This window comes from Phocoena phocoena, chromosome X (assembly GCF_963924675.1).
Source record: "Phocoena phocoena chromosome X, mPhoPho1.1, whole genome shotgun sequence".
Taxonomy (NCBI): domain Eukaryota; kingdom Metazoa; phylum Chordata; class Mammalia; order Artiodactyla; family Phocoenidae; genus Phocoena; species Phocoena phocoena.
Genome location: NC_089240.1, coordinates 65,321,787 through 65,335,897, shown reverse-complemented (window position 1 = coordinate 65,335,897; position 14,111 = coordinate 65,321,787). Strand labels below are relative to the sequence as shown.

The following is a 14,111-nucleotide window of genomic DNA, read 5'->3' as shown; positions in this document are numbered from 1 at the left end:
CTTCTTTTTGGATCGATTCCTTGATCATTATGTAGTGTCCTTCTTTGTCTCTTCTAATAGTCTTTATTTTAAAGTCTATTTTGTCTGATATGAGAATTGCTACTCCAGCTTTTTTCTGGTTTCCATTTGCATGGAATGTTTTTCCATCCCCTTGCTTTTAGTCTGTATGTGTCTGTAGGTCTGAAGTGGGTCTCTTTTAGACAGCATATATATGGGTCTTTTTTTGTATCCATTCAGCCAATCTGTGTCTTTTGGTGGGAGCATTTAGTCCATTTACATTTAAGGTAATTATCGATATGTATGTTCCTATTCCCAGTTTCTTAATTGTTTTGGGTTCGTTATTGTAGGTCTTATCCTTCTCTTGTGTTCCTTGCCTAGAGAAGTTCCCTTAGCATTTGTTGTTAAGCTGGTTTGGTGGTGCTGAACTCTCTCAGCTTTTGATTGTCTGTAAGCGTTTTAATTTCTCCATCAAATCTGAACGAGATCCTTGCTGGGTAGAGTAATCTTGGTTGCAGGTTTTTCTCCTTCATCACTTTAAATATGTCCTGCCAGTCCCTTCTGGCTTGCAGAGTTTCTGCTGAAAGATCAGCTGTTAACCTTATGGGGATTCCCTTGTGTGTTATTTGTTATTTTTCCCTTGCTGCTTTTAATATGTTTTCTTTGTATTTAAGTTTTGACAGTTTGATTAATATGTGTCTTGGCATATTTCTCCTTGGATTTATCCTGTATGGTTCTCTCTGTGCTTCCTGGACTTGATTAACTATTTCCTTTCCCATATTAGGGAAATTTTCAACTATAATCTCTTCAAATATTTTCTCAGTCCCTTTCTTTTTCTCTTCTTCTTCTGGAACCCCTATAATTCGAATGTTGGTGCATTTAATGTTGTCCCAGAGGTCTCTGAGACTGTCCTCAGTTCTTTTCATTCTTTTTTCTTTATTCTGCTCTGCAGTAGTTATTTCCACTATTTTATCTTCCACGTCACTTATCCATTCTTCTGCCTCAGTTATTCTGCTATTGATCCCATCTAGAGTATTTTTCATTTCATTTATTGTGTTGTTCATTGTAGTTTGTTTCATCTTTAGTCTTCTAGGTCCTTGTGAAATGTTTCTTGCATTTTGTCTATTCTATTTCTAAGATTTTGGATCATCTTTACTATCATTCTGAATTCTTTTTCAGGTAGAGTGCCTGTTTCCTCTTCATTTCTTAGGTCTGGTTGGTTTTTATCTTGCTCCTTCAACTGCGGTGTGTTTTTATGTCTTCTCATTTTGCTTATCTTACTGTGTTTGGACGTCTCCTTTTTCCACGCTGCAAGTTGGTAGTTCCCCTTGTTTTTCGTTTCTGTCCCCAGTGGCTAAGTTTGGTTCAGTGGGTAGTGTATGCTTCCTGGTGGAGGGGACTAGTGCCTGTGTTCTGGTGGATGAGGCTGGGTCTTGTCCCTCTGGTGGGCAGGTCCATGTCCAGTGGTGTGTTTTGGGGTGTCTGAGGACTTATTATGATGTTAGGCAGCCTCTCTTCTAATGGGTGGGGTTGTTTTCCTGTTTTGCTATTTGTTTGGCATAGGGTGTCCAGCACTGTAGATTGCTGGTCGTTGAGTGAAGCTGGGTGCTGGCTTTGAGATGGAGATATCTGGGAGATTTTCGCCATTTGATGTTATGTGGAGCTGGGACGTCTCTTGTGGACCAGTGTCCTGAAGTTGGAGTCCCACCTCAGAGGCAGAGCACTGACTCCTGGCTGCAGCACCAAGAGCCTTTCATCCACACGGCTCAGAATAAAAGGGAGAAAAAGTAGAGAGAAAGAATTAGTAGAACTAGGAAGAAAGAAAGAAAGGAAGGAAGGAAGGTAGGAAGGAAGGGAGAAAGAAAGAAAAGAAGGAAGGAAGGAAAGGAGGGAGGGAGTGGGACGGTGGGAGGAAAGAAGCAAGGAGGGAAGGAAGGAAAAAAGAAAGAAAGAAAGAAGATAAAGTAAAATATAATAAAGTAAAATATAATAAAGTTATTAAATTAAAAGTAATTATTAAGAAAAAAATTAAAAAAAAAACAAAAATGGACAGATAGAACTTTAGGACAAATGGTGGAAGCAAAACTGTAGAGATAAAATCTCATACAGAAGCATAGACATACACATTTACAAAAAGAGGAAAAGGGGAAAAAATCATAAATCTTGCTCTCGAAGTCCACCTCCTCAATTTGGGATGTTTTACTGTCTAAAGGAGGGAAGGAAGCATAGAAAGAAAAAAGAAGGAAAGAAAGAAGATAAAGTAAAATAAAATAAAGTTATTAAAATTAATTATTAAGAAAAAAATTAAAAACAAAAACGGACGGATAGAACTGTAGGACAAATGGTGGAAGCAAAGCTATACATAACAAAATCTCACACAGAAGCAGAAGCATACACATACACACTCACTAAAAGAGGAGAAGGGGAAAAAATCATAAATCTTGCTCTCAAAGTCCACCTCCTCAATTTGGGATGATTTGTTGTCTGACATTCATATATTCCACAGATGCAGGGTACGTCAAGTTGATTGTGGAGCTTTAATCCGCTGCTTCTGAGGCTGCTGGGAGAGATTTCCCTTTCTCTTCTTTGTTCTCACAGCTCCCAGGTGCTCAGCTTTGGATTTGGCCCTGCCTCTGCGTGTAGGTCACTGGAAGTCGTCTGTTTTTCGCTCAGACAGGACGGGGTTAAAGGAGCCGCTGATTCGGGGGCTCTGGGTCACTCGGGCTGGGGGGAGGGAGGGGCATGGAGTGTGGGACGGGCCTGTGGCAGCAGAGGCTGGCGTGACCTTGCACAAGCCTGAGGCTCGCCTTGCGTTCTCGCGGGTAAGTTGTCCCTGGATCCCGGGAACCTGGCAGTGACGGGCTGCACAGGCTCTCCGGAAGAGGGGTGTGGATAGTGACCTGTGCTCGCACCCAGGCTTCTTGGTGGCGACCGCAGCAGCCTTAGCGTCTCATGCCCGTCTCTGGGGTCCGCCGTTTTAGCCGCGGCTCGCGCCCGTCTCTGGAGCTCCTTTAAGCAGCGTTCTTAATCCCCTCTCCTCGCGCACCAGGAAACACAGAGGGAAGAAAAAGTCTCTTGCCTCTTTGGCAGGTCCAGACTTTTCCCAGGACTCCCTCCCGGCCAGCCGTGGTGCACTAACCCCTTGCAGGCTGTGTTCATGCCGCCAACCCCAGTCCTCTCCCTGCGCTCTGACCGAAGCCCGAGCCTCAGCTCGCAGCCACGCCCGCTCCGTCGTGTGAGCAGAGAAGCCGGTCGGGCTGGTGAGTGCCGGTCCACACCAATCCTCTGTGCAGGAATCTCTCCGCTTTGCCCCCCGTAACCCTGTTGCTGTGCTCTCCCCCTTGGCTCCGAAGCTTTCCCCCTCCGCCACCCGCAGTCTCCGCCCACGAAGGGGCTTCCTAGTGTGTGGAAACCTTTCCTCCTTCACAGCTCCTTCCCACTGGTGCAGGTCCCTTCCCTATCCTTTTGTCTCTGTTTATTCTTTTTTCTTTTTCCCTACCCAGGTACATGGGGGTTTTGTTGCCTTTTGGGAGGTCTGAGGTCTTCTGCCAGCGTTCAGTAGGTGTTCTGTACGAGTTGTTCCACATGTAGATGTATTTCTGGTGTATCTGTGGGGAGGAAGATGATCTCCATGTCTTAGTCTTCCGCCACCTTCCCGGAAGTCATACATATTTTTTTGATGCAGGCTCTGTGCTGTTAATCCAGCATATTTTTGGAAGTGATTAATGATTCCTGGATATTGTTCATGCTAATAAAGATATTTGATGGTTGTTTACCTGATTTCAGCAAAGATTAATGGCATGAGTATATCTCACGTTCCTTTGACATATGACTTTGGTTTCTATTTTAAACACTTTTCCAAATGTTCATTTTCTGTACATGACTTTATATGTTCTCTATACAAATTTGCTGAATCTGTAATAATTTTTTTCTGTGAATTTTCTTTCATGATGGTCCTATTTGGTTAGCAAAATTGCTTTAGTTCTCCTTTATTGGGTTTGAAAAACAAAGGTAGCTTTTTAAATGAGTATTTTACTTGTTTCATGTTTGAGTAAGGGTTTTAAATGTCTGGCAATTTTAAGGTAATTCTTGTTCAATTTATTTTGTCTTTATAGTGCAGGTAAGTATTGTAACTCAAGTATAATACAGGTGTCTAGACACTGGATAGGATCTATTTTTAGATATCTAAACTGGTTACAGTTGCCACCAGCTCTCTCTTTTATGCTAGAATTCCCAGCAATGAAAGAAATATGGTCATCAGTGGTGATCTCTCTGCTTAAGATATAAATATTATGTTCAGCCTTCTGTTCCTATTCTCTATTCTTTGGTGATATTGTAATGGGACTTTTAGATGAGAAAAAGCACCCCCACCCAAAAGGAGAGTTTGGATTTTTCTAGTGTTAGCAAAAAAGGTTCATTTTTCTGACTGTATTGTCTTTGTCTTTTAGTTTGATTTTTTTTTTTTTTTTTTTTTGGCGGTACGCGGGCCTCTCACTGTTGTGGCCTCTCCCGTTGCGGAGCACAGGCTCTGGACGCGCAGGCTCAGCGGCCATGGCTCACGGGCCCAGCCGCTCCACAGCATGTGGGATCTTCCCGGACTGGGGCACGAACCCGTGTCCCCTGCATCGGCAGGCGTACTCTCAACCACTGCGCCACCAGGGAAGCCCTTTTACTTTGAATTTTAAAAATAAAATTGAAACACATAAGTCTTTGTTTTTACTTTTCAGTTATAAAAATATTGAGCTATTTAGTATGATCAAATTTTCTAAATTTATATCAATGTTAATAAATTTTTTCTTGTTAAAATTTCCTCTAAAGCTGACTTAGATTTTTACATAAAATCAGGGAATACACATTTTGTAATTTGAGCCCATGTATAAATTGTTAATAAACTGTGGGTTCTTGATTTCATACAGCTTTTATTTTCGTACTCCTAAGATTTTTTTTAAAAGTTATTTGATATTAATTTTACGAAAACAGTGATGTTTTTCATTAACTGCAAACATTGTAGAACATGTGACTTAAAAAATAGTTTCATACTGTTGTTCAGCTTTTTGGTTATTTAGTGACTTCATCATTGTTTCATGAATAGCACTATCTTTAGGTGCAGATCATTATGCCTTGGTTATAGTTTTTCATAGAAAGGTTTATATCAAGGTACTAATTTGGGGAAATCCCTGGCGGTCCAGTGGTTAGGACTTCATGCTTCCACTGCAGGAGGCCCAGGTTTGATCCCGCAAGCTGAGTGGCGCCGTCAAAAAAAAAAAAAAAGATAATAAGTTTGAACCAAGAAGTTAAAAAATCACTAATACAGATTTTGAAGATGAGGAATTCCATTGTAATTATGTGATTGATTTTTTTTTTTTTTTTTTTTTTTTGCCGTGCTGTGCGGCATGTGGGATCTTAGTTCCCTGACCAGGGATTGAACCTGTGCCCCCTGCATTGGGAGTGCAGAGTCTTAACCACTGGACCACCAGGGAAGTCCCCGAAATGTTTTAATTCTCAACCTGAAATATGTAGCATTTGTTAAAACAAAGCCTCCCTCCCTACTAGAAGAACGTGTGTTCCTCACAAAAAATATTCAACGATTTTTGGACTGTAGTCATTTGAATTGTTTTACATATCAACCTTTTATATATGGTATGATGTTTTAGTACTACATTTACTTACACAGTTTTTTTTAATCTCGAAACTTATAATCTTATTCAGAATTCTCTGTTTTAACTATTGTGATATTGTGCACAGAATGTAAAAAGAAATTTAAAATTTTGTCACCTGTGTGTATGGATGCACAGTATTTTGGCCTTCTAAAAATGTATTTTTCATTTAGCAATTTTCTTCAAGCCTGTTTTCAGAACCTCTTAAAAGATAAAGCAGTAGATTGTAGGATGTATTCAAGATGACCTGTCAGTACATTTTAGAGATGGTGCATACTGGCCGAAAGATGTTTAGAACTCTTTCAAAAAAATTTTTTTTAATCAAAACTTGAATTCTTTCATTTCTAAATCAGTGAAATACAGATAACTTTAAGAATGTGACCTTAGTCTATTGCCCCAAGCACTCATTAGCACAGTAGTAGTGAATTAATAGAGAATATAGCACTGGCATAATAAAATTAGTAGCAGATTGGGGTTCAGGATCTTAGGTACTACTCCTGGCTTTGACACTAACTAGCTTTGTTTCTTTGGCCAAGTTATTTCCCCTCTTTAAGCCTGTTTCCTCATCTGTAAAATGACAGAGTTGGACTCTAAGGTCCCTTCTTCTAGCTCTAACATTTTGTGTTGCTTTTGTAATGGCTGTTTCTCTACAAGATCTCTTCTCTGGTGCAAGAGATCTTTCTCTTGATCACTCCTTTCTTAGAAACTCAGTGTTTTGAATTCTTGATTTACCTACCAGCAAGAGGCAGTTTACTTTCTTTTCCTGTTTGAGTGCTTAAACAAGAGGCATTACTGATTTCCTTTCTAGATAGGATCAGAATTACTAAAGGCTTTCTTGGTGCTCTCTCTCTCTCTCTCTCTCTCTCTGTCTGTCTCTCTGTCTCTCTCTCTCTCTCTCTGTCTCTCTCTCCCTCTCTCTCCCCCCCTCCCTCTCTGATTGCTTGTTTGTCTTTGCATTGTTGGGCTCATTCCTTATTTTAGTTTTGCTTTATTTTAGTAGACGAAGGTGGACGGTGTAATAAGGCATTATCGTATCTTGGTATTCATTATGTGATTTAGAAGACTTAGCTTGTTCGAGTTTTGCAGTTCTTTTATTTATTCTTTCATGCACCAGTTCCGATCATTGTTTGTTTGTGGGTTTTTACCCTCCCTCCCATATTGTTTTGCTTTCTTCCCCTCTCCCTTCCCTCCCTTTCAGGAAAATGGAGGACTGGCTCCATTACTTCCAGCTCTGCCCAGATTTTCTGCCACAAGAGTGGCACAGCCTGTGCCTCTAATGCTTCTGATAGAGTCGTGACTGCTTTGGATGCTACACCTGCCTCAAGATGCAATGTTGAGCTTTGAGATTCCAGGGGCAGTACCTTGTTGCTTGGATGATTTTCTCAGAAACAGAGTCAACTAGGGATCATGACTATACATCCATCACATGCATACCAGCACGGGTCCAGCCGAGGCCTCCAAAATGATGCTTTGCCAGCCTCAGCTGGTTCTCAAGTGATGATGTCCTTGAAGTCTCTGTGGCCTGTGACTCAAGAGTTAAAGTAGTGGAGTTTCCCTTAAAGCATCTCACAGCAGGCTCTGTAGATGGGACACATCTCACCTCAACATGTTTGCTGAATACTCAGGTTGAAGGTCAGCCTCAGCCCTTACTTAGGTCCTTCAAATTAAGTTCTAACTTTGAGGTGTCAGCTATGCGATAGGCTAGGTGTGTGATACAGTAGGTCTTTGACATATTGGACATGAGCCATCAGCCATAATTTATGCAAAATAATTTAACTTTATTATTCTTTTTAGGGCTTAATGTATTTGGCTGTACATTAGACTTTCCTTTGCTCAAAAGGTGTTAGAGGGGAAATTTAAAACATCTTAGTGAGTCTCTATCACTCTGTATAACTGTCAGTTTGGAGAAAAATGGGCATTCTCTGAAGTTTGTAAATTTTTTTTGCTTCTAAAGTATCTGTGATCTATATATTATGGTCTTACTGAAGGTTGTTGATAAATCAATTAATTCTTCATTATGTGGATCTCATTTTATTTTCCATGACTTATGTGAGTATTTTAAGTTGGTATAGAATCTTATTGTTTTATATATTTCATAGTTCTTCATGACAGTCTAGAACTTTAGTATTTGTAGGTTTACATATTTTGACTTTCCATTTAGTAGACATATTAGGAGTCTAGAGTTTGAAAGAAGAAATATGTGGTTTGTTAAAGTTAACAACCAAGTCTTTACAGATTATACAGAATTTAAGACATTTTTTGAACTTGTAAATACAAACTGAAATCAGGTGATTGAACTAAACTTTAGAGTAACTAAATTAATAATTGTATTTTTGTTGGCTATTATTGTACCACCCAAATGGGTATATAAGATCTTGTAACTGCAGGTAAACTATGTTTTCCTATTTGTAACCTATTATCCAGTGCTTCACATTATATGCACACTCGAGCACGCACACACATTTATTCATTCCAAAACAGTGTTTTTACTCAAACTGGCTTGAGAAAGTTCTTCCTTGTTCATGGGAAATGATAATGTGGTGTGTATTAAATATGATTTTAGAGTTTTTCCAGAAAGATGCTTTTAATAAATTTAAAGAACCACTGTTTATTTTGAAACTGTTTCCTAATTTGTGGAGGGTGTGTTTGTTTATTTTATAAAATGATAAAAGTAAATGATATTTGGGTTTAAATTTTTTTCTTGATGAAATGAAAAGTTGGCAACCCTATATTAGTCCCCATTTTTAAAATGTTTACCGTGTGCAACCGAAGTCAGCAAACTACTGATGTAGAAGTTTAAGAGCAACGAAGACTTTATTGCTCAACTCGAGTAGGGTCTTTTTTTAATTTTTAAAATTTTTGATGTGGACCATTATTAAAGTCTTTTATTGAATTTGTTACATTATTGCTTCTGTTTTATGTTTTGGTTTTTTTGGCCATGAGGCATGTGGGATCTTAGCTCCCTGACCAGGGATTGAACCCGCACCCCCTGCATTGGAAGGCGAAGTCCCAACCACTGGAACACCAGGGAAGTCCCCAGCTCCAGTAGGATTTTAATTGGAGTGATCTAATTTTAGCAAATCAAGTTGGAAACCCTCAGAAAAGCTAACTCATCTGTGGTTTCCTCTTGCAATTGGTAACTCTCCACGTTGTGTAAATATTCCTTATCTATCTGGTTAGGGGGGAAGTACCAAAGGGCATATAATAAGCATTTATGGAAGTGATTAGCTATTTTGTTTGCTTCAGTCTGTTTAGGTGCCTTCGCTATATATCTTTGAGTATAAATAGCAATGAACAATGTATCAAATAAAGTTAAGGCATTAACATGCATTGGCATCTCCTACCATTGAATGTATTCTTGATTTAAATGTGAGTGCTTGTTAAGAAATAAAAAGAGGAGTTTCAAATCCAAAAATAACAAAAATTTCATAATTCCAGTCGCAAGTTTTTGACTGAGCTAGAGTCATTCTTGATTGCAGAGTAGACGTTTATCCACATAGAAGTTAGTTCATGGAAAACCAAGAATCATGTCAACTTTTGAGCCTTTCTGTAAGGTATTCCTTTGTTAACTGTGATTTATGAATTTATATCAAAAGGTGCAAAACACCTCGTCTTGCACAAAAACTGCTTTTATTGTACACCTTCAGATATCTTCCTTTAGTGCAAATATGGAGATTTTTTAGGAATATATTTTATTTTAACATAAGATGGTATTAAAGAATTATTTTCTCATGCTTTTAGCAGTTGATTTTTTCATTAGCAAATTGGTCTTTGAGGAGCATCTTGAAAAATTTTGATATGTTTGAGGCTAATGCACTATCTACTTCTTTGGAAAGTGGAAACTCATTTATGGTAGTTTTTGTTCTTTTAACTATGTATGTGGTTAATAGCACTCTTGCCCCTTCTCTGCCCTAGTTTGAATATTATTAGGGATTTTTGATTGCTTCACTACTTATGTGTTGTGTTCTTTCATTTGGTTAGAAGAATTTATGAAGCAAATTGAAATTTAAGGGCCAAAATATTATCCACTAGTTTGAGGTACTGTTTCACAATAAAGTGGTTTATTACACACTGATTTTATAAGAATATGTTTTGCTGTTGAATAAATCCTCTCATGTGGAGTTCAGTGTTGGAATGCCATTTGTCTGAATGAATTGATTTACCTTTGTGGGCCTGTCTTGATATTGTAGTTGTTGGATGGTGGCAGCAGAGCAAGTGTAGGATTGGAAAGTTATCCAGCATGAAGTTAGAATTGGTCAAAATAGTTAGTAGAAATGTCCCTGAGATTTTTCACTATATTGCAGAATTGTATAGAACTGGGAGAAAATCAGTGCTAAGAGCATTTTCAGAAATTTTGGTTGGTAGTTTAGGTTAAAATATCGTTTTGATAGCCTTTTCTTTATAATAAAATATCTATTGACACATTTATTTCTATTTTGATACACATAATTCTTTTTGTTTTTAATTTGTTACACTTCACCACCAAATATATAGTTTTTATTGTCTTTTTACTCAAGAATTGCCAAGAAGATGCTTTTAGAAGAAATTAAAGCCAATCTTTCCTCCGATGAGGATGGATCTTCAGATGATGAATCAGAAGAAGGGAAAAAAAGAAGTGGAAAACACAATGAAGAAAACCCTGGAGATGAGGGTGAGCTCCCCAAAGAGAAGCTCAAAGAGATGTCATAATTATTTGACCAATTCAGGCTTTGAAGACTGTCTGACCATGAAATCTCTTAACACATGCATTTGAAGTTTATTAAAATATTGAAAACTTTACTACCTTTACTCCGTTTGAATATCTGGTAATAATTGTGCAAGTTTTGTCAGTTACTGCCAATAAACAGATGATTTTTAAAGGACAATTTTTTTACCTTTTAAAAAAATCTATAAATGTATACTGGTGATATTTAATCAATATTTAATAATAGTAATAGATCAAGTTTGATGTATGAGATAGCCTGTTATCACCAATGCAACACAGATAAGTACACAGCTCTGATCAGTTCCATAAATCATGATAATTGTCAACAAACAAAATATGTAGTTTTACAACATTTTAAAGGAAAAAACGCTGAAGGTTTTACTGATTTGTTTTCTCCATTTAGAAGCAAAAAATCAAGTCAATTCTGAATCAGATTCAGATTCTGAAGAATCTAAGAAGCCAAGATACAGACATAGGCTTTTGAGGCACAAGCTGACTGTGAGTGATGGAGAATCTGGAGAAGAAAAAAAGACGAAGCCTAAAGAGCACAAAGAAGCCAAAGGCAGAAATAGAAGGAAGGGTAAGACATTTTAATTCTGATAGCAAGGAACATACTGGTTTTATAAACTAAGTATAGTTGTGAAATTTAAGTATATTGGCTCCAACAATTGACCACCTATATTAGGTGAGTATCAGCACACTGACAACAACTATTCTGAGAGTGAAATAAAGAATTTAGAGTGGGAAGATAACCCAGAAACTTGAGAGATGACACAAAGAATATTTTTGACCTTTAGTAGTCATATACATTTAGATTAAAAAGACAAAGAAATATGACAATAAATAAAATATGCATTAAAGTTATGTAGAAAATTTAAGACTGCCTGTAAGTGCAGGAAGAAATAATGAGGAAAGATAGAACATACAATTAATTTGGATAGATTTATGCAAGTTTATATGTAAAACTTTAGCCAGATTAAATTTTTATTACATTAAAAGTCTGAAACCTTCTGCACTGAGTTACTTACCTGTTTCCAGCATCATGGTAAACATCGAGGATACAAAATGAATAAGGAAATCATTGTCTTATGTGATGGTTTTCAACCTGACTACACATGCAGTTAACTTGGATTTAAAAATATACCTATGGCAGGGCTGCACCCCAAGCCAATTACAGCATAATTGGTGGTGGTGGGACCTATGTATCCATATGTTTTAAGAGCATCTCTGATATGATTTGGCAGTCATTGGTTTAATAAGAATTATTGACATTAATATTATACGAAATTATAGTACCATGAGGGTTGTCTTGTATAACAGAGGTATTATAAAGTGTGGCACTGAGAGGATTTCTTTAGCTTCTTGGGGGCTAGGGGTTATCATCAGAGAAGACTTCACAAAGGTGAAGAGTTTCACCCAGCAGATCAAGTTCTAAATGGGGAGCAGGTAGATGTATTGTGAAGATGTATAATACAAGCAGGGAAAAAATTATAAAAGCCTCTGCAAATTGTTTAGCACATGGTGGAGGGGATGCAATTAATGTGGTATAGTTGGAGTATAGGAGGGAGTAGGGAAAGGAACAGCAGGAAATTAGGCTGGGCCAGTAAGACAGAGACCAGATACCAGAGACCTTTGTAAGCCTGTGTTTCTCAAACTGAAGTACTTGGCAGTGGACTCATGGGTATATCAGGCTATAGAGTAAACGTGGTACATATCTTTGGTGTGTTCATTTTACTTGAGAGTTGGTGGAGAGCATTCTTATATTAAGTAATCACATATATTGAGCAATTAAATGTGAACTTTTCCTGAGAATTTCGGCTAACAAGAAGTTTAAAGAAAGTTTTTTCTTCTTTGGGGCAGATTCTGAAGACTTTACTAACCAATTCCTGTCGGGCAGATTAACTCTTCTTTGCCACTAGGAATAAGAAAGCATTTCTGGAAGTGTCTGAGAAGTATAGTAGGCTCTATAGGATGGAGAGCCATTGAAAGGTTTAATTTTTTTTTAATTTTAAAAATTATTTTTATATCATAGCTATATTGAGACATAATTCACAAACCATACAGTTTACCAGTTTAGTGTATAATTTGTTTTTAGTGTAGTCACAGAGGAGTGCCACCACTTTTTTTTTTTTTTTTTTAACCACTTTTTAAAAAACTTTTTATTTAAGGTATATATACAGAAAAGTGTGCATTTCATAAGTGGATAGCTTGATGAACATGTATGGCACCTCAAGACACAGGACATTCGTTACCAGCACTCAAGAATCACAACTTCAGCACAACCACTCATTTTTTCCATCGAAAGATTTCAACCAAGGTTGTAATACATTCAGATTAGTTGCCTGTTATTCTGTGAGACTGAAGGCTTTGAATCCATTTGAAGGATATTGCCATAGTTGATGTCAAGTGTGGTTGTTCTGGTATAAGTGTAATAGTGAGATTACCCAGTGGAGCTGTAATGTTGTGCAAATAGAGGGCTAAGGAAAGCATCTTGGAATCCTGAACATTTAAGAGCTAAAGAGCAGCAGCCATCCATTAAAGAAGAGGAGGAAGGTACCCCCCCACCCACACATATACTTAATATTTCATGGATATTTTCATGTAGACAAATAAATAATAGTACCTCATTTTGTGAATGCTTTTCTCATAAATTTCTTTGCAGCCTGAGTACAAGCCGGTCTTTCAGATTCTATAAAGGAACTGAGTGATTTAGCATTCTATAAAGGAACTGAGTGATTTAGCATAACAACATGATTTCCTGTGCATCTTCAACAAAAGGAGAAATACTGATTTTGCCTCTGAGGCTTAGCTCAGGAATAGAGTCCTTTAATGGGCCAAATACATTTGAAATGCTTTATTGAAACCCAAGTTTTCTGTGACCTGTGTTTCCATTGTCCTCTTCTGTGGGTAACTTATTACCCAGCTGTTTTTTTTTTTTTTTTTGGTTCGTTTGTGTAGAAGGGAGTAAACTAAAATCCCATCATATTAATTTTTCTAATGTAGGTTATGATCATAGTGATTGATACTACATTTGGAGTTGCATGATTTTCCAAGTTTTGCAAACTCTGTTGTCCCTGTATTGTCTGGAAACTTAATGTTGGGTAATGGGGAGAAATCAAAAGCTAACAGCTGAATTATAATATTAAATCAAGTGTAGTATGTGGATTTCAGTTTTCACCTAAATTTTTAAAAAGTTATAAAAGTTATTTTGGTGATAATTTCAAAAGTGTAGTTATTGATTGCCTTTATAGTAGATATTAAAATTGATGTTATTTTTCTCATGCATTATAGTGGTATTTAGTTATGTAGGACAGTGTCCTTATGCTTAAGGGTTAACTGTCATGATATCAGCACTTAATTTCAAATAGTTCAGTGCAAAAAAGGGTGCGTATATGTTTAGGGAGAGATAAAGCAAATGTGCTAAACTTAACAGTAAGTGAATATAGGAGAAAGGATACATTCAAAAATTCTTTAAAACTTTTGGTAGGTTTGAAAATTTTTAAAATAAAATGTTTGATGAAAAATGAATACTAGACTTAAAATTGTATTTAATTACAGGATAAGTTTGTGCGTGCATGTGGACACCTGTGTTCTCCCAAATTCCCAGTTGCTTAGCAGTTCTTTTTTACTATTGTTTTTTTTTATTGTGGTAAAAATATACATAACATAAAATTTTAACCATTTTTAAGTTTTTGAAGTAATTCAGTAGCATTAATATATTCACATTGTTGTGCAACCATTAACGCTATCTG

General features: G+C 37.2%; 1 protein-coding gene and 1 non-coding gene across 3 annotated transcripts in view; one reads left to right on the top strand and one right to left on the bottom strand.

The window, feature by feature from the left end:
- The window catches only part of ATRX (ATRX chromatin remodeler), a 243,199-nt gene that overhangs the window by 100,250 nt on the left and 128,838 nt on the right, over positions 1-14,111 (top strand). For both annotated transcript variants that reach the window (XM_065900087.1, XM_065900088.1), the window contains 2 exons: positions 10,172-10,305; positions 10,763-10,939. In XM_065900087.1, the coding sequence (XP_065756159.1) occupies positions 10,172-10,305; positions 10,763-10,939 (311 nt within the window). The remainder of the gene's footprint in view (positions 1-10,171; positions 10,306-10,762; positions 10,940-14,111) is intronic.
- TRNAG-CCC (transfer RNA glycine (anticodon CCC)) lies at positions 5,405-5,477 on the bottom strand. Its single transcript has one exon. It is a non-coding gene; the product is annotated as a tRNA-Gly (tRNA).